We start from the raw sequence: 19662 nt of genomic DNA, 5'->3' as shown, positions 1-19662 counted from the left end.
AAATGTTTAACACATGTTACCTCTCTGGTCAAATTGTGAGAGATTGGCTAAATTGATGATTTTTAAAATTAGTGTTCTGTACTGGGTTCTGTTGTTTCTGTAGAGTCAGAACTCTCTCAGTTTGTGTGATATTTTTGGGGGTTCTTACCTCTGTATTGGGTTTATATATAGACTGTATCCTAAGGAGGTGTTCTTTGGTCATGCAGTGAAATGTTCCCCTCTCTGCATTTCTAGGAGGAACTTTGCTATTCCTAACTATATAATATCCTTATGGATGAAAGTTAAATATTAATAGCCAGAAGTTAGTGAGTTTGGGGTAGTAAATATACTTTAAAAGTGTAATTGACTGTAACACCTGCACTGCCTTTATGGTGTTTTATTTTGAGTGACCTCTGAGCTGCTTTATACCTTTATTTAGCTTTCTTTTTCCATGTTTGTTATGACCGACCACATAGTTGTGTAAATCCTTTCCTTTTTATATATAAATTCCTTCTGTATAGGGCACAAGACTAACAGCAATGGTTGTAGAATGCTTAAGCCAGGTTGCTAAATTTGGGGGAAAAAGAGCTGTTGTTCAAATGTCTTGACTGTAAACTTCCTTGGCTTTAGCGCTGTTAACAAGCACTGTCATTAGCAAAGCCCTGCTGGCTTGTTGATTGTCCATGCACTTCAGTAAGTCTGGAATGAAACAGATCAGTAGTCACCACTCTGAACGGCACACTAAATGTCGTGTGGCATTTTCATGTGATACTCTAGATCTGTAGCACTCGGTATGAGTGCCACTAGACACGCATATTTTTTAAATGTGAGTCTTAAAATTAGGTAAAGTGAAAAATTACATTCCTTAGTCACGCATGTTTTTAAATGTGTGTATTAATTAAAATCAGGTAAAGTGAAAAGTCGCATTCCTTAGTCACACCAGCCACACTCAGGGACTCAGTCCCATGTGGCTGCTGGCTACTCTATTGGACACTGCAGATAAGAACATTTCCATCATCACAGAAAATTTTACTGTACTGTGCTCTTTCAGAAGTTGAGCTGAAGTATTTCCTGGTGTTGGAGATAACTCAGAAGTAAGAGAAATTAGTTTTCAAAGCAAAAGAAGAGTGAGCCCCACCAAACAAATGTCTAGTTACTTCCTGTCTGAAAGCTCATATCGAATAATGTTATATTGGGTAGATTGTTGAACCGGGGCTAGTTTACCCTACGAATTGTGAATTAAAGTCTGTAATTGTTTTCCCCCCCTTACACACTGAAGGCAAGTAGCGGGTCTGAGAGTGGGAGCCCAAAAAGAAGAGGCCAGAGGCAGCTGAAAAAACAGTAAGTCTTTCATGGGGGAAATGACTTAATATGGTAGTTTCAAATATGTGAGCATTGCCAGACTGCCTTTCTTGTGTCTGTGGTGCCCTGCAGAGTCGCCTTCTCTCTCTTGCCATCTTGGGTTCCAGTCCACCTGGATCTGCCGCGATAGCAGCGTTTGAAGCCCAGGATTCTTAGTTTCTCATGTGTAAATGTTGGGCTACTTTTTGGGGGCCAACTCCAGCTATTCCATCTGAAATACCCCATTATCCCGATGACTTTTTTCTTGAAAATATGCGCAAATACCAAACATATAGGGATTTGGTGTTCTATTCTGATTATTAAGCAAGAAACAAATTTAGATTGGGCCATTTTTCCTTTTCATTTGTTCTTTGTGTTGGCATGGCAGAATTATGTTGGCTGGACACTCACTTTAGTATAAACTTTCACATTGTTGGTTCTGTGTAATTTTACTATGTCAAGAGAGATTTTTATTTAAATTGAAACTTGTTAAGGGTGTTACAACTGTTGTTTAATACATGGCTCATAAACAAAGGGAAGATTACTTGAACTTATCCCCATGCATTTTTACTTGATACCAAATATTTTCTCAGTTGGTGTTTGTTTATAAGCCAGAGAATTTTAATTTATGGATTTCATTGTGAAGTCCCTTTATAATATAGATTATATACTTGCTATTTTAAAATTTACTTCAAAAATTCTGCTTATGGTCAAAAAAAAATTGATTTTTTTTTTTTTTCTTGAGAAATAATTTAAAAAATCTTTTTTGGGGGTTGTGTGGGTCCCCTTGACAATCTGAATTGTATACCCCATCTTCTCAGAAAAATACTCAAAGTTTTGTATGTAGGAGTTCCTGTCGTGGCTCAGCGTTTAGCGAACCCGACTAGCATCTGTGAGGAATGCGGATTCGATCCCTGGCTTTGCTCAGTGGGTTAAGGATCCGGCATTGCTGTGAGCTGTGGTGTAGGTCACAGATACATCTTGGATCCCTCGTTGCTGTGGCTGTGGTGTAGGCTGGCAGCTACAGCTCTGTTTGGACCCCTAGCCTGGGAACTACCATATGCCGAGGGTGCAGCCCTAAAATAGCAAAAAGAAAAAAAAAAACTTTGCATGTAAATTCAGGGGATTCTGATGGTAAACAATTGTTCTTCTAATGAGAGTTCCAGTTATATAGTCTCTGTTTTAAAGTATTAGTAATCCTTAATTTAAGTATTTGGCCTAAGACAAAGTAATGTGAGTTTTTAAGATCCATTTCCTCATCTCCAAAGTGAAGAGTAATACTTAACTCTGCTGACCTAACAGAGTTATTGGAAACTATGCTAAGAAAAGTCAAGTAGTATTTAATATTGCCCTGCCCAGCACACATACAGCTTTCATTTGTGTTTTAAATATTTAGTTAGAAAAGTAACTGTAGGCAAGCCTGTACTTCTTGGCAGCTCAGAAGGGTTTTGTTGTACTGCAGTCCCAGGGTCTGCTTGGGAGACTGTTCTCAGCTCCCTGGGCTAATGGTCTTTTGGGAAGTCCAGGCATGTGCTCTTTTCTCCACTGTCTGGCCACATTCTGCTGGTCTCTTGGCTGGGATCTAAATGGTGCTATACTTGAAAACCTGAAATTGTCATTTTAATGGCTTTATCTGGGTGTGCAGAAGCCCTGCATTTTTTCGGTCATCGTGGAACACATCAGCCTTACTTTTTTGTCTTATTTTCTCCCTCCTGTCAATCCTGGGAGCTCTCCAAAGGGGACAGCTCTCAGAGGCCTTTGTGGACCTTTCTTTCCCCGAAGTGGAACCTCCTCTTTCCTTGTGTGTGTGTGTGGGGTGTGTCTTCCCTCATGCTGCTTTCCTAATGCACCTCCTCCCAGCTCTTCCTTGGGGACTTAGTGCCAGCTGAGATGTTCCCTCTTGTTTGTTTGGGCCCTGGGCCAGCCTCTCTTCTTGCCATCCCCTGAGCAGCTGGAGGGTACTAGGGCTTACGGGGAAACCCTTCTCCTGAGTCAGTTTAATTAGAGAAGGTCCTGCTAAGACTCAGGTTGGAAGGCACAGCACTACAGGGGCCTCTGATCTGAGCAGGATGACAGAACCTAGTGTGTGGGCACATGACTTTGAGAATTGAGAGAGACTCTAAGAGGGAGTGGAATTTGGAGATAGTAACATAGGGAGGTGCTTTTCTGAAACCTTGCAGATTGTATCATAGATTTTAACGTTTTTAAAAGGAGCTATTTTTTTAAACCTTTTTTTTGGGGGGGTTAATTCCAAACTTTAGAAAAACTGTAAGAATAAGAATAGTATGAAGAATGCCTGTGTACTTTCCAAGATTTATCATTGGTTACCATTTTTGCCCCATTTGCTTTATCGTTTTTTGAGTACTTCGTTTCTATATATGTATGTATTGCACACAGGTAATATTTTTTCTGAACCATTTGAGACTAAGAGTCATTCATGGTTTTTTACCCTAAGTATTAAGTGTCTATTGCCTAAGAGTAAGGATGTTCTCTTTCAAAAGCACAGTACAGTTTTAATGTAAGTGAATTTAACTTTGCTGAAATACCTTTGATTCATATTTCCATTTTGTCAGTGGACCCCATGTCTTTTATAACGTTTTTCTACCCCCAGTGCCTTTATGACATTGACACTTTTGAAGAATGATGTCTTAGAAGGGGCTAACTCCCCTTGAAGTCATGTGAATTAGCACTTTAAAAGCTTAGAAGAGGTTACACAGCATAATGTTCCTGCACAATATTGAAAAGCTGTTTCGAATTAGTTGGCAATGTTGAAAATTGAGAGATGGTATATAAAAATCTAGATTTCTAGCTTTTGAGAAACTCTGTCAGTGCTGCCCCTTATAACTTGGTCTTTATAACCTTTGGACAGGCCATGAGTTCTCCAGTTGACCCAAATACATCTTTACCGGCCCCAGTGGGTATTGGAGACTAACTCCTGATTTAGTCATACAGTTTCACTTAATCCACTTGTGCTGTTTTGATCACTGAACCCTTTTCTATGCAGTCCCTATTATGCTCTTTAAACTTGTGAAACGTTGTATAGGATTTCTGCTGACTCATGGTCCTCATAGTGCTTAATCCCACTGTATGGTGGTTTTAGAACTCTCTCTCCCAACTGGCACTAAAAATGTATTTTCACCATGGTCATTTAAAGTTTTCCTCCTGGGATCATAGTTCTTTCTTCCTCTCCAGGGCTTTGAATTGGACATCTGTCACAGACCCTGTGACACAGCCTAAGAGAATCCCTCTTAGCCCTACATTCCCCTCTTCACTGGAACCTGTTCCTGAAGGGCATGCTCTTTCGGAAAACCTACTGAAAATCAGTGCGTTTAAGCGGTTATTTCCCTCTTTTCCTTACTTGTCTTATAAAGTAGAGGAGAAAGGAGTTCCCTTTGAGTTTTTAGAGACTGTTAACAGGAAGCCTCAGTGACCTTTGGTCAGCGTTTAGGCCCATTTTATTTAAAAATGGCATTTGTTCATTCTCCCCTTCACCATTTTTCAGGTTTGATTTGTGTCCTTCCAGCCACCTTTTTCCCAGTAAAGCATGAAAACTATACCCAGTTAACTCGTATTCTTTTTCCTGTTGTTCATATTTTCTTGAGGCCTCAGTGGCCAAACCTTGTTGTTTTTCTCCCCAATTTTTTTTTGGCAAAAAATCCCATTATTCCGTCTTAAGGAATCTTAGGGAATCCCATCAATGCCCTCTTGGAGCTGAATCTGGTAGTTCATGTTTCCTTTGCCTCATGAAAAATATTTTAGTTTCTCTTATTGCAGACTTCTCTTCATTGTAACCCAGCTTATAATGTATGACTTAGGGAGTCTTTGCATAAAATTTGCTTTATATAAGAAGCTAGCAAACCAGTGGAACTAGTGGAACAGCACTTGGACCTGTCAGAGAGCCCTCTCCATACTCTGCAAGGTTGGGCAGTAATCTTTTTGTAATTGATTGCCCTTTTCACCCCTTATACAAGATGACTTAGTTTTGCTGAACCTAACTTACACTTTTTTCCCTAGTCTTGAAAATTAAAATGAAATTCGAAAGAATCCAGCCAATTTTGAATTCACACACATACAAACTCATTTAGGCCTTTTAAGCCTCCGATTGTTCAGATCCTTCCAGAATGTGTGAGTGTGGCTTTAATGTTTCCAGATCCTTTGGTCTTCAGTGGGCTATGGTTGAGAGTAGCAGAGCTGAGGGTTTGAATGTACCAAATAGCTTGTTCTCCCTGGCCTTGAGTTTGCCTCTGTCTAGGAAGGGCCCTTTGGACTAGGTGATTTGCTAAGTTTTTTACTTTCTCATATTGGAAGATCCGAAGTGCTCCTGGTTGTCTGTAAGTCTACAGATCTGCAGTTTTAACTGGAAAACTCTGGCCTCAACATCCCTTCTTTCTGTGTTTACTGCCATTTTAGTCTCTTAAAATTGAAGAAGTGAACCTCATTAGCTACTCTGACATAGATCTCAACTTCTGGCAGTTATGTAGATTACAAATAATAGTTGACTGTGGAGCTTTCTCATCTCATCTGCTCCCCTTTAGGTCTTAAGTGTAGGTTCTTTCAAGCTTGTTTCCTGTGAAACCTCTTCTCTCTGGTTTGACTGTGTAGCTCCTTCTGAGGGGTAAACTGTGCTGGACTTGGCCCAAGGGAGTGGTAGCCTTAGATGTCAGTCTCCCAGTTGCTGCAGACCTCTTCTGTGTTTCCTTTCTGGTTACCACCATCCACTATTCCTTGGATTCTTTAGCAGACATTTATTGTGCTAGGTTCTAGGAAAGGAGAATAAGGCCGGTGCCTAGAGTGTAGTTTGTTTTAAAGAGAGACCTAAGGATATTGGACAATACTAGTAGGCTTTACTATCTTAATAGTTTGCTTCCAGAAGCACCCTGACTGACTGATAGAGCTCATTCTTTAGTTATTTATTTAAAAAAGGAGTATCTCCATTTACCTGCCTTTGTGCTAAGCTCTGGCACAAAGATGCTCTGCCTATAAGGAGTGACCTACTGTTTGGCGAATGAATGTGAAATAGTAGTGCGTTTCTGTTGAGTAGTGTACGTGGAAGTGCTCCACTGCCTTTTCATGAAAGGCTTGGAAATTTTTCTTTCCTAAAATTTCCACTAATTGAAGGATAGGATGGGTCCTGGACCTTTTGGGAAGGTTCTTCCACTATTACTTTATCTCTTCTCCCATGAAGAATATTGATTTGACTTTGCAATTCTACAATGGTTGTCTTTAGCATAACCTCATTTTCTATATGCCGACCCAGAGGCACAATGGTAATTGTTTTGTGTAGAGAGAAACCTCAGGTTCTTGCCTGTTAAGTTTCTTCCCCCTAGGTATTTCATGCCAAGTAGCTGCTGTATGTACCTTTCTTCTTGCAGGTGAGAAATGAGCTAAGTCCCTGGATGATTTATTTAGTTTTCAAGTAAACTTCAAACACCGTTTGGAGGTGTAGGCACCAATAGGATATGGCTCTTCCAAGTCTTCTAAGATCTCTCGGAGCAAAAGAACACATACTATACTTAATGATTGTTAAAAACTTCCTCCTCTTGCTGTGGTGCAATAGGATCGGCAGTGTCTTGGAAATGCTGGGACACAGGTTCAATCCCCAGCCTGGCTCAGTGAATTAAGGATCCAGTGTTGATGCAGCTGCAGCTTAGGTCACGACTGCCTCATGACTACGGCTTGGATCTGATCCCTGGCCGCGGAACTCCATATGCCCCAGGGCAGCCAAAAAAAGAGAAACAAATACAAACCACCTCATTAGATGAACGGATTATTTAGTAGGTGGTGGTGGCTTTATCATTGAAAGATAGTTTGAGGAACTGTTTTCTCAAACATACATTAAAGATATTAAAACCTCTGTCACAGCAGTTCTCAAAGAAGCCTCACAGTATCAACATCATCTGTGAATTTGTTAAAATTCAAATTTTAGGGCTCATGTTAGAGCTACTGAATCAGAAATTGGCTGGGGCCCAGAAATTTCTTTTAATAAGCCCTTTAGGTGGTTCTAATCCATGCTAAAATTTGAGAATTACTCATCTAGTATATATTATGGCTTTAATCTGGTCAATGATAGTAGTAAATAAAAAACCAGAATATTAGAGATTTAATAACATTTTCCCCCCCAGAATACAGCCTTAGTTTCTATTTTCATTTAATTTTGATATCAGAGATAAAATAGGAATACATATTACACAGCCCAGGAAGGAACACAACTAAAACTTAAATGGAGCCAAAAAATCTCTTTTCACATGATATCTAAAATATATATGTTCTGCCTTTTTTGGCTAATCAGATTGAAATTGATGTTGACAGATTCTTCAAGCTAAACAATCTTGAAGAATTCTTTTAGGAAAAAAAGAAACATTTTGCTTTGCTTTTGATCACAGAGAAAAATGGAAACGGGAGCCCTCAGAAGATGAACAGGAACAAGGCACCAGTGCAGAAAGTGAACCAGAGCAAAAAAAAGTGAAAGCCAGAAGACCTGTCCCCAGAAGGTGCAGTGTTTGCTTGAATATCTCTGCTTCTGGTCTAGCTTAGTTTGTGTTAGAATGAGAAGGATAATGTAGTGCTAGCATGAGAGCCTGAACCACTGGGGTACAGTGTGCTCTGGTTCTGGATTTTGAATGTCTGGTTAACCTCTTGCCAGCCTGCATTGTTAGCAAGCGGTGAGGTGACTGAGCTACTTGTATTGATTTTGTGATTTGCATGGTATGTAGCTCAGAGTGAATCTTAACTGTTGCATACTCCAGGTGGGCTATTTACGAGGGGTAAACTCACATTCTGCTCTTAAAAAAGGCTCCCGGTGAGGGAGTTCCCTTGTGGTGCAGAGAGTTAAGGATCTGGTGTTGTCACTGCAGTTCAGTCCCTTGCTGGGGAACTTGTGCATGCCCCAAGTACAGCCAAAAAAAAAAAAAAAAAGCTCCCTATGCATTTGATGAGAGTACAGTTTCTTTTGGGGAAGACTAATTCTTAAATTTAATTGGCTGGTTGAAAGCATACTTAACTGTTTATTACCCTGTCCATATACTCTGTATAACATTAAGCAGTGAATCTGTGCAAATAAGGAGGTAGACAGAGATGGTAGGCAACTTTGGTAATATTTGATCAGATAGATGGCAGCATAAGGTACTGGTGATGGGGAAAGGAAGGTAGGAGGCAGAGAGGCCCCAGAAAAACTTACCTCCTTGCGGTATTGCTTAGGATGGGGTTGGCATTCAATACTGCATTTGGGCCAAATCCCACTCACCTTTTTTTGTATGGCCTGCTAGCTAAGTATAGCTTTTAGAGGTGGACATTTGTCATTTGATGATAGGGAACACTAAATTTGAACCCCAATTAAGTGAAATGTTATCCCTTCAAAAAGAATTCTCATTAGTATAGAAAAAAAAAAAAAAAAAAAAGGAATTCTCTTTGTGGCTCAGTGGTTAACAAACCCAGCTAGGATCCATGAGGATGTGGGTTCGATCCCTGCCCTCTCTCAGTGGGTTAAGAATCTGGCTTTGTTGTGAGCTGTAGGTTGAAGATGCACCTTGCATCCCTAGCGGCTGTGGCTGTGGCGTAGGCCAGTGGCTACAGCTCTGATTTGACCCCTAGCCTGGGAACCTCCATATGCCACAAGTGCAGCCCTAAAATAGCCAAAAAAAAAAAAAAAAAGCTTCTCATTAGTAGATGTTATATCACAAAAAATGTACTCAATCATTATTATTAGTTTGAATTTTGTCAATAAAATATTTGTTAAAATTTATTTTCACTTGTTAGAAGTACTATGTAGTGGCATTAGTTTTGTTTCTTGTCTGAGATATTTGTATTCTGGCCATTTACAGCAAACATTTGTCTGTCACTAGCTTAGGATGTTAAACCTACCCCCTCACCCTCTACCCTAACAGGGCATTTCATCAACTGAGTTTTATCTCCTTTCATCTCAGTTTCAGCTCCGAGGACTGGAATGCCACTCCAGTTCTCTCTTGTAGATTTTATTTGAATCTCTGATCGTCTCTGTGTAGTGTTCATTATGGTACGTATGAGAGAAACAGATAGATATGGTTGTGAGTTCGAGTCTCCCTCATTCTCCTTCCACTTTCTACCACTAAGAGAGTACTTGGGGATTCCTTAGGAGAGCTCCTGGTCTGTGGCTCTCAGTTCTGACTGCAGGGAGTCACCAGAGGTTCTGCCACCTCCTTGGTCTGTTCCATTGGTCTATGGCAGGGCACAATCTCTCAGGTGATCTTCCAGGCATAGTCTGTGTACAGACAGGAAAAATTATGTGCAGTTATTTCTTGTCCTTCCTTTATAAGATGATAGCATTCCATGCATCTTCCGCATTTTTCTTTCATTGTCTTAGGAATCTTTCTCAATATGCTGAAAACTCCTTCTTTTTTATAGCTGCACAGTATTCTCTTTATTAAACTAGTTCCCAGTTGATGGACATTTAGTTTTTCTAGTCTTTTGTTATTACTGATAACACCTCAGTGTTATGCCTTATTGTGCCTGTATCATTTTATATCTGTAAAGTCAATTCCCAGACTTAAAACTGTCATATTTATAGCTTTGATAGATACTTCCAAATTGCCCATCACCATCAGCTGCATGTGTATTTTTATGTTAGGTGATTCTGAGACACCAGTTGAGAGCTGTTGCCTCAGAACCCTCAGTATAGTCGTCTCTTTGTAGCCTCTGGGGATTAGTCCTAGGATCCCCGGGGATACCAGATGTTCAAGTCCCTTTATATAAAGTGCTGTAGTATTTGCATATAACCTACTTATATCCTCCTTTACTTTAAATCACTTGTTAATTACTTATAATACCTAATACAGTGTCATAGTTGCTAATATATAGCAAATTCCAATTTTACATTTTGGAACTTTGTGTAATTTTTTTTCTTACAAATATATTTTTGATCCATGATTGGTTAAATCTGTGGATGTGGAACCTGCAGATACAGAGGGCTGACTATATCTCCTATGAATGAATGAAGGGTATCAGCAATAGAATCACTTTCATGTTGAAAATGCATATTTCTAGTGAATTAGAATATTAGGGAATGGGACCTAGGAATACACACGTCTAACATTCTCCTTGTTGATCCCATATATGAACCCTTCTCTGGGAAAGACAATTACATACATTTGAAGTAGACATGAAATGATAAAGTAAGGACTTTGGCATTTTTTTCCTTTTCTCATTTTAGAACAGTGCCCAAACCTCGTGTGAAAAAGCAACCTAAGACTCAACGTGGAAAGAGGAAAAAACAAGATTCTTCTGATGATGATGATGAAGATGATGAAGCTCCCAAAAGGCAGACTCGCCGCAGAGCGGCTAAAAATGTTAGGTAGGTGAAGCCACAGAAGGTTTTCATTTGTATGAGGGATGATGATAGTGAAGTTGGCTGGAACTTTGTTCTAAGAAGTCCAGGATTAGGCATTTGATAGGCAGAAATAACGACCCATGTCTTGAGGTCGTATTCAGAAATCTGGCTACAGTTCTTGCAAAAAGAATGGCGTTGGCCAATAGGAATAGTGATACCTTATTTCAAACCTTCAACTACTTCAAGTTCATGTTTTGTTCAGGTGGTGGTGGTGGTATTGTCACTGTGGTTTTTTTTTTTTTTTTTGGCCACACTGGGGTCATGTGGAAGTTCCCAGGTCAGGGATTGAACTGAGCCACAGCAGCAACCTCAGCTGTTGCGGTGACAAAGCTTGATCCTTAACCTGCTGTGACACACGGGAACTCCCTGTCTTCACTATTTTATAACATTCTTTTTTTTTTTTTAAGGGCCACACTCCCAGCATATGGAAGTTCCTGGGCTAGGGGTCTTGTCGGAGCTACAGCTGCCGGCCTACACCACAGCCATAGCCACTTGGGATCTGAGCCGTGTCTGCAGCCTACACCATAGCTCATGGCAATGCTGGATCCTTAACCCACTGAGTGAGGCCAGGGATTGAACCTGCAACCTCATGGATCCTTGTCGGATTTGTTTCTGCTCCGCCACGATGGGACCTCCATAACATTCTTTTTTAGGAAAGACATTTGGATTGTGTTTTTAATTCTGCGTTTCTCTGAATGTGCTCAGACACATTGTTCTAAGTTTCAGCTTATGTATTGTCATTTGGATATAGTAATTTTATCAAGCTTTCTGATAGGATATGAAACATTAATAGCAAATGAAATAAAGGAGTAGATATATGCAAACAAATATTTAACTTTATATGAATCAAAACATTTAATTTCCTTTTAGAGGAGGATATGCAGGTTTCTTTTGGTCTACTTAGAGATGGTGAAACTGAGTGTTGGAGTTATTAATAATCTGTCCAGTGCATTCAGTTAATAATTTGAAAGCTATGGCTGGGTTTTATGTATGTTAGTGTGTAGCTTAGGAGGAAAATCCTACACCTGCACTGAATCCAGAATTGTGTTTTTTTCTTTTTTTCTTTTTTTTTTATTTTTTTTATTTTCCCACTGTACAGCAAGGGGGTCAGGTTATCCTTACATGTATACATTGCAGTTACAGTTTTTTCCCCCACCCTTTCTTCTGTTGCAACATGAGTATCTAGACATAGTTCTCAATGCTATTCAGCAGGATCTCCTTGTAAATCTATTCTAGGTTGTGCAGAATTGTGTTTTTTTCTTGAGTAACTTCCATACCATTTGTTGTTTATACATGGTGGAAGGTTATGTTTTAATATCTTGTAACCAAAAATTATGCTCATAATGTTCTCAGTGAAAGTTGAGATTACTTAAATTTCATATTCTTACTATTAAGAGACAAAATGCAGGGTTTTAATCTAATGAAATAGTAACAGTTTCTTCCATTTATCATGCATTTTCTTTCTTTGAAATTGTTTCCTTATTATACATAGTAATGATCTCATTAAGGAATGAAAACATAGGAGTGTCTTTGTGGTTTTTTATGTCTTACTTACAAAAAATCACCATCTTCTGTTTTTATTTTGAAATATGAGGTAGCCTTCCTGCAGCTGTCTATGAGCAGGTATTAATTCTTTAGGAAAAAGATGAACTTTGTGCCCACTTTATCTGTGGCTGATCTGTAAACCAGCATATTGGAGCTAAAAGGGAATATGGTTCCTTATTCTAAGGATATTATCACATATGGCGTTTGAAAAAATAGTTTTTCATTTATTCGGCATTATTCCTCACGCAGTTACAAAGAAGACGATGACTTTGAGACTGACTCAGATGACCTCATTGAAATGACCGGAGAAGGAGTTGATGAACAACAGGATAATAGTGAAACTATTGAAAAGGTCTTAGATTCAAGGCTGGGAAAGAAAGGAGGTATGTGTCTTTGGGGAGCAAATTACTTTTTTTTTTTTTTAAATAAAAGTTGATTCTTAAATCACGACAGGCTCTAAGTCCTTCATAGGAGCTGTAGGTGGCAACAGATGTTGTGGCAGGGAATCCAGATGTTTAAACAGGAGTGGAGTTAAGATCATCATTGCCTCAGACACAGGAAACAACTTACTTTTTTTTTTTTTTCCTTTTAAGGGCTGCTCCCACAGCATATGGAAATTCCACGGCTAGGGGTTGAATCGGAGATAACAGCTGCCAGCCTGTGCCACAGCCGCAGCCACGCCAGATCTGAGCTGCGTCTGTGACCTACACCACAGCTCACGACAATGCTGGATCCTTAACTCACTGAGCAAGGCCAGGGATCGAACCTCCATCTTCATGGATACTAGTTGGATTCACTTCTACTGTGCCAATGAGAACTCCTAAAATAGCTTACTTTTTATCAGATTTCTTAATCCTGCCTGTGATCAGGGGCCCTTCACCATAGCCTCTGCTTTTAGCTTCTTGAATTACTTTTGTTCCTCTTTCTGTTTCTGCTTGAATGCCTTATCTTCCTTGTCCCATCTCCTTGGCCTGCTTCTTGGGTTGCTTCAGGGGCTTCTTGCCACCTTTGTGGCCAGATATGTCACCTGTTGCCCCTTCCCCAGACACTACCATTGAAAGCCAGCAAGTTACTTTTTATATCTGCTCAGTAAGAAAGGCCCAGATTTTATGTATTCAGCTCCTAAAGGATGAATTTCAGTCCATGCTCATATTTGTTGTGAAATGCGGAAGTTTTTCTGACTCAATTTTGATGTCTCAGAGCTGAGACTGTAGGGCAGTGTTCTGTTATGTCTTTGAGATTTTTAAATTAAGGTAGTTAAAAATATGTTAATATCTTTAAAAGCAGTGATGTAGCAGAGATTCCTCCTTATTAAGATTAAGTGAATCTACCTTTAGGTTAAGTATCAGACTGGTTAAAATACTTATTTGGGCAATAGTGAAGAATTTTTTATATCCAAATTGAGATATTTCATAACTCAGTTTTTGAAAGTTACCTTTCCATATAGGAAATATCAAAATAATACCTAATTCCATTTTCATTGTCTTTTTTCATCCAGCCTCGCTTCAGATTAACAGGGTTGATAGAGAACTTCGAGTGGATGGGTGATTGGGGAGATTTAAAATTTTTTTACTTTGTTCTTAGTATTCCTAGAGAGAGAGATTTGTTTTTTAAGTTAGTACGGACCAAAACAAAAGAACGTTGCTGTTTGATTTTTATCGTGCTAAGACACAAAGATTTCTTGAATTTCACCAGTAAATTTTGGAATGTTTTTTATTTATTTCATTTTTTTTTCTTCAAGGCTGTGCCCGCAGCATGTGAAAGTTCCTAGGCCAGGGATTGAATCTGAGCTGCATCTTCAACCTGAGCAGCAACTGCTGGCCTTGAACCCACTGTGCCTGGCTGGGGATCCAACCCGCACCTCCACTAGTGACCTGAGCCACTGCAGTTAGATTCTTAAACCATTGCACCACAGTGGGAACTCCTGTTTATTTCATATTTTAAAATTTTATTGAAAAACGGTTGGTTTATAATGTTGCAGTAATGTTTGGGGTACAATGAAGTGATTCAGTACATAGTCATTCTTTTTCAGATTCTTTTCACATGTAAATTATCATAGAACATTGGGTAGAGTTCCCTGTGCTGTACAGCAGGACCCTGTTGGAAGAATCATTCCATATGCAACAGGTGCATACGCCAATCCCAAACCCCCAATCCATTCCTACCCCCCACCTGTCTGGAATGTTTTTTATTGTAAAAATTGGGTTTGCATTTTGAAAATAGTTGAAGTTTGTTGCTCATGTTCATCCTTGAATTGTTTGTGAATATCTGCTTATTTCAAGTTAAAGGATTTTAGTGCTTCATCCAGAAAGAGATCCTATAGATGATTACGTACCTGGAAGGCTTTACAGTGCCTGGTTTAATATACTTTCTAAAATTTCATTGAATCCTTTTGCAGCCACTGGAGCTTCTACTACTGTATATGCAATTGAAGCTAATGGAGACCCTAGTGGCGACTTTGACTCTGAAAAGGATGAAGGTGAAGTTCAGTACCTCATCAAGTGGAAAGGCTGGTCATATATCCACAGCACGTGGGAGAGTGAAGAGTCCTTACAGCAACAGAAAGTGAAGGGTCTAAAAAAACTAGAGAACTTCAAGAAGAAAGAGGACGAAATCAAGCAGTGGTACGTTATCTGTCCTGGACCAAAGAAATATATTTGCCTCCTGAGGGAAGGGAAGGTTTTTAAATGGTGCATAGAGAAACAAGGCTGTCTAGGATATCAAATTTTGCCTAAATCATCTGAATGAACATAGAGCCATCCATAGTTAACGTTTTATGAAATTGTGACCTTAAGAGACTATATATTTTTGTGTATAGCCATCAAATTTGTAGAGTTTAATATTAATAACAAGCATATGGAGCATTTTTCAGACATCATCTCTCTAATCCTCGCAATAACCCTATGAGATTTGTACTGTTGAACAAGATGTTGTAGATGGGGAGATTCAGGTAGAGAGCAACCCTGTGAGTGGGCCCAGGATTGGAGTTCCAAAGCTAATGTTCTTAAGCACCTTGCTTCTTTTCTGTGGTTGTGCTTGGGTGAGTGAGATGTCAGGAATTAATATTCTAGAGTTCTCTGGGTAATGGTACACTTAAAGCTGATCTTGGTTCTACACAATTTACAGAAATGATGTGCCAGAAATATTCTGAAACTATGATAGCCCATGGTTTTTAGTTTACTTACAGCTTTGAATGTGATAGGTCGTGTATGAGAAATTTGTGGGGCTATAGCACACACAAACCTAGCAGAGTAATAAGAAGTATTAAGTTGCCCCTGAAGACATCCCTGTCAGTGTCATGTGATCAGATTATTTTATGTTAGAAATAGGGACAAAATGGGTTCTGATTCCCATTTTATTACTATGCAAAATGTGCTATTTCAGTAAATCACATATTTTTCCTTTGAGTCAAAAGCAGAGGTATGTATCCCTAAGATAGGAGTTAGGTTATAAAACATTTAGAAATTTAAAATCCTCAAAAGTATGGTATTACTTAATTCCAAGTGTTGTCCTCATAACTAAGAATAACTAGTTTTCCAAAAAAAGGCGCATTTAATCACTCCTAAAGCCCATACATATATGGAAAAATGGCATGTTTTCTTTTAAATCTGGAACAGTTTTCTTGTCCTCATCTGTTAAGATAAATGAATTTATCACATGAGATCACATGAATTTATTATACAAAAAAGTAATTTTAGGTTTCTTTATAAATAGGCCACATCAGAGAGAACTAGTATAAGTCTAAGGTTTTTAGTATTTTCTACAAGTCATGTTTTTTTGTAAAAATCTCTGGCCTAATTACTAGTAAAAGATTATTAAAGGGATAGATGGAAGTAAAGACTAAGTTTCCTTTCCTTTCCTGCCTTGACTTTGTTTTGGTAAATATGTATGGATTCTCCCAAATCTGATAAGTATGTACTTTTTCTGTCTTTCTCTGTCTAGGTTAGGGAAAGTTTCTCCTGAAGATGTGGAATATTTCAACTGCCAACAAGAGCTGGCCTCGGAGCTGAATAAACAGTATCAGATAGTGGAAAGAGTAATAGGTAAGTACATGGAAACTCATTTAAATAGTGTTTGAGCTCTAGGAATAATGGCGCTTTTTCTTTTGCCAGTAATATATATTTAAAAATGAATTTTTGTAGGTGAACTTCTTGAGAACACATAGGTACCTAGATTAACTTGAAGGGAAAACTAACAAGATTTGCTGGTAGATTTGGAGGTGGAGGATGAGAGAAAGAGATGGCAAGGATGAGGCCAAGATTTTTGACTTGTGACCAGAGATACCATTTACTGAAATAGGAAGATTATTAATAGAAGGGCTGATTTTTGGAGTGAAAATCAAGAGCTTAGTTTGATATTTATCTGTTTGATAATACTTCTCAGTCATCTGAGTGGATAGTATTGTGAAGGCTGTGGTGTATGTGAGCCTGGAGTTTAGAACTCTTAGTCTGGGTTGGAGAGTTCAATTAGAGGATTTCTCAATATTTTTTTTTTCTTTCTTTCTTTCTTTTTTTTTTTTTAAAGTGCCGCACCACGGCATATGGAAGTTCCTAGGCTAGGCGTCAGATTGCAGCTGTAGCTGCCGACCTACGCCACAGCCACAGCAACATGGAATCTGAGCCACGTTTGTGATCTATGCCACAGCTCATGGCAATGCCGGGTCATTAACCCACTGGATCGAACCTGCAACCTCATAGTTACTAGTCAGGTTCATTAACCACTGAGCCACGATGGGAACTCCGGATTTCTCAGTATTAGAGATAGTATATAAAGCCTATGATTTAATGGGATCATCAGAACTGTATACATGGTGAGCTTAGATGTCAGAGCATTCCAGCCTTCGGAAGTCAGGAAGAAGGCAGCAAAGGATAGTGAGAAAGAACAGCCAGTGAGGTAGGAGGGGAACCAGGAGAGGGAGGTGTGCTGGAAGCCAGGTGATTCACATGACTCGGGGAGTGGGAGACGCTGCTGTCGAAGGCAGTGAGGACTGAGACTTGATCCTTCAGCTTGGCAATAGGCCTGGCACTGGTGAGGTGGATCCATGAGGTGGCGGGGATGCAGACCCGATGGGGTGGCTTCAGAGAGGGTGAGGGGCAGTAAATGAAAACAACTCCCTTGGGAGCTTTGTTGTGAAGGAGGGACATATAAATGGGGTGATAGCTAGACCAGGACCATGAGGATAAGACTGATTTTCTTTTTTTTTAAGATGTGAGATAGTAGAGTATATCTCTGCTCTTACACGTAGGACCACAAATGTCACTCTCTTCTTGGTTATGATAATAACTTACTTAATTTTCCATTTATTTAGCTGTGAAGACAAGCAAATCTACATTGGGTCAGACAGATTTTCCAGGTGAGCAAGAGATCTTGTTTATAAATGTTGTTTAGCACTTAAGAGCAGTTCATGTTTTGCAGAGTATTTACAGTTTTGCCATATGGTGTTTCTTTCATTGGTTACACATAAAACAGAATGTCACTCCTCTCCTTTGATTGACAGTTGCTGATCTATAAATTTTTATATGTGAAATAGCTCACAGTCGGAAGCCGGCACCATCAAATGAACCTGAGTATCTATGCAAATGGATGGGACTGCCCTATTCAGAGTGCAGCTGGGAAGATGAAGCCTTGATTGGAAAGAAATTCCAGAGCTGCATTGACAGCTTCCATAGTCGGAATAATTCAAAAACCATCCCAACAAGAGAATGCAAGGTGTGGTGATTGCTGGCTTTTGAATTTTCAGGGGAAAGGTATATTGCTACAAAGCGTTGGCCACATAGATGTTGGGAAGATAAAACACTGCAAAAGTAAATGCTAACTCCCATTTTGAAGTGAAAGAAGCTGACTTAACCTTGACATCAAAGGAAAATAATTAAAACAGGGAGTTCCCCTCATGGCTCAGCGGTAATGAACCTGACTAGTATCCCTGAGAATGCAGGTTCGCTCCCTGGCCCCACTCAGTGGGTTAAAGATCTGGTGTTGCCATGAGCTGTGGTGTAGGTCACAGATGTGGCTCGGGTCCCAAGTTGCTATGGGTGTGGTGTAGGCTGACGGCTACAGCTCTGATTTGACCCCTAGCTGGGAACTTCCATATGCTGCAAGTGTGGCCTAAAAAATAAAAGAATAATTAAAACAAAAGGAGAGGATGAATTATATAATGGCTTTTCTGACTTCTTTAATCTTACTGTTTACAGAGTTAGGTATGTCTAACTAGAGGTAACTATGGAGAATACTTGAAAGAGTTTAAGCACTTTGAAGAGAGGTGACAGGAAAGGAGAGTGTCTCTGAATTCCAGGTTAGAAACTATATAGGCAGATCTCTTTCTTTTGTTGTAATTCATTCCCTGTACAGTTCCTTTTCTTTCGTTGGAATTCATTCCCTGTGTAAAGGTATGCTTGGGTCCTTGGCAGTAAAAGTATGTGTGAGATACAGGGTCTGTTTCTGAAAAGTCGCCATTCAAATCCACGGCTCCAAGCCGTTCTGTGAAAAGCAGTGTGTAGTTGGAGGTCAGTGAGTGTGATAAAGAGTATGTACAGAGGTAGAAGTCACTGAGCTCCAGGAATCATTGAAGGTTTTTTTTTGTTTGTTTGTTTTTTGTCTTTTTAAAAGGCTGCACACGTGGCATATGGAAGTTCCCAGGCTAAGGGTCTAATCGGAGCTACAGCTTCTGACCTATATACCACAGCTACAACAATGCCAGGTTCGAGCCGTGTCTGCAACCTGCACCACAGCTCGTGGCAGTGCCGGATCCTTAAGCCACTGATCGAGGCCAGGGATTGAACCCCAAAACCTCATGGTTCCTAGTTGGATTCGTTTCTGTTGCACCATGACCTGAACTCCTGAAGGGGTTGTAAAACAAGAGGAAATCATGGCATTTAAAGTGCCATGATCCTTGAAGAATAGATTGGAGCTGGATAGACAGCAAAAGGGGTCTGAGGTTACTGCCCTTCCATGAAAGATATCAAGAGAAAGATATTTTTGGAGTTCCTGTTGTGGCTCAGCGGATTAAAGAAGCTCAGATAAGTGTCTGTGAGGATGTTGGTTGGATCCCTTGCCTCGCTCAGTGGGTTAAGGATCTGGCAATTCCTCAGGCTGCTGCGTAGGTCGAAGATGCAGCTGGATCTGGCATTGCTATGGTTGTGGTGAAGGCCAGCAGCTGCAGCTCCAAATCCATCCCTAGCCTGGGAATTCCCATATGTTGCAGGTGTGGCCCCAAAAAGCCAAAAAAAGAGAGATATTCTTATAGCAGTAGGAGGACTTCCAGACTTCGGGGTTGGAAGAGAGGGAGGTGATATTGGCAGTTCAGAGTGTGTGTATCTTGAATATCTTGAAGGGTACTTTGACTTTATCCTATGGATATTAATAATAAGCTCACCCTCCTGAGTAGAGCAGCAGGCAGGAAATAGTATTTCATTTAGAAAGTTTCATTTGGAGTTCCC

At 39.7% G+C, this 19662-nt stretch overlaps 1 protein-coding gene and 1 pseudogene across 13 annotated transcripts in view; one reads left to right on the top strand and one right to left on the bottom strand.

Moving 5' to 3' along the window:
- Positions 1-19662, top strand: part of CHD2 (chromodomain helicase DNA binding protein 2) — a 127183-nt gene that overhangs the window by 24907 nt on the left and 82614 nt on the right. For 7 of the 13 annotated variants that reach the window (XR_014810934.1, XR_014810933.1, XR_014810932.1 and 4 more), the window contains 8 exons: positions 1259-1320; positions 7704-7811; positions 10505-10645; positions 12476-12609; positions 14625-14850; positions 16169-16269; positions 17535-17579; positions 17757-17935. Coding sequence is in view for 6 of the 13 variants with exons in the window: in XM_021099370.2 (XP_020955029.1) it covers positions 1259-1320; positions 7704-7811; positions 10505-10645; positions 12476-12609; positions 14625-14850; positions 16169-16269; positions 17535-17579; positions 17757-17935 (996 nt within the window). In the remaining 7 variants the exon portion in view is untranslated. The remainder of the gene's footprint in view (positions 1-1258; positions 1321-7703; positions 7812-10504; positions 10646-12475; positions 12610-14624; positions 14851-16168; positions 16270-17534; positions 17580-17756; positions 17936-19662) is intronic. The other 6 variants (XR_014810935.1, XM_084969370.1, XM_084969366.1 and 3 more) reach the window with 1 other exon arrangement.
- On the bottom strand, positions 13057-13281 carry LOC110261692 (translation machinery-associated protein 7 pseudogene; annotated as a pseudogene).

Source organism: Sus scrofa, chromosome 7, assembly GCF_054392235.1.
Source record: "Sus scrofa isolate SSC_HxYL_T2T_F1_AM1 chromosome 7, Sscrofa_HxYL_maternal_Yorkshire_Landrace_v2.0, whole genome shotgun sequence".
In the NCBI taxonomy this organism is placed as follows: domain Eukaryota; kingdom Metazoa; phylum Chordata; class Mammalia; order Artiodactyla; family Suidae; genus Sus; species Sus scrofa.
The sequence above is the reverse complement of the archived record's forward strand: the minus strand, read 5'-3'. Positions and strand labels throughout refer to the sequence as shown.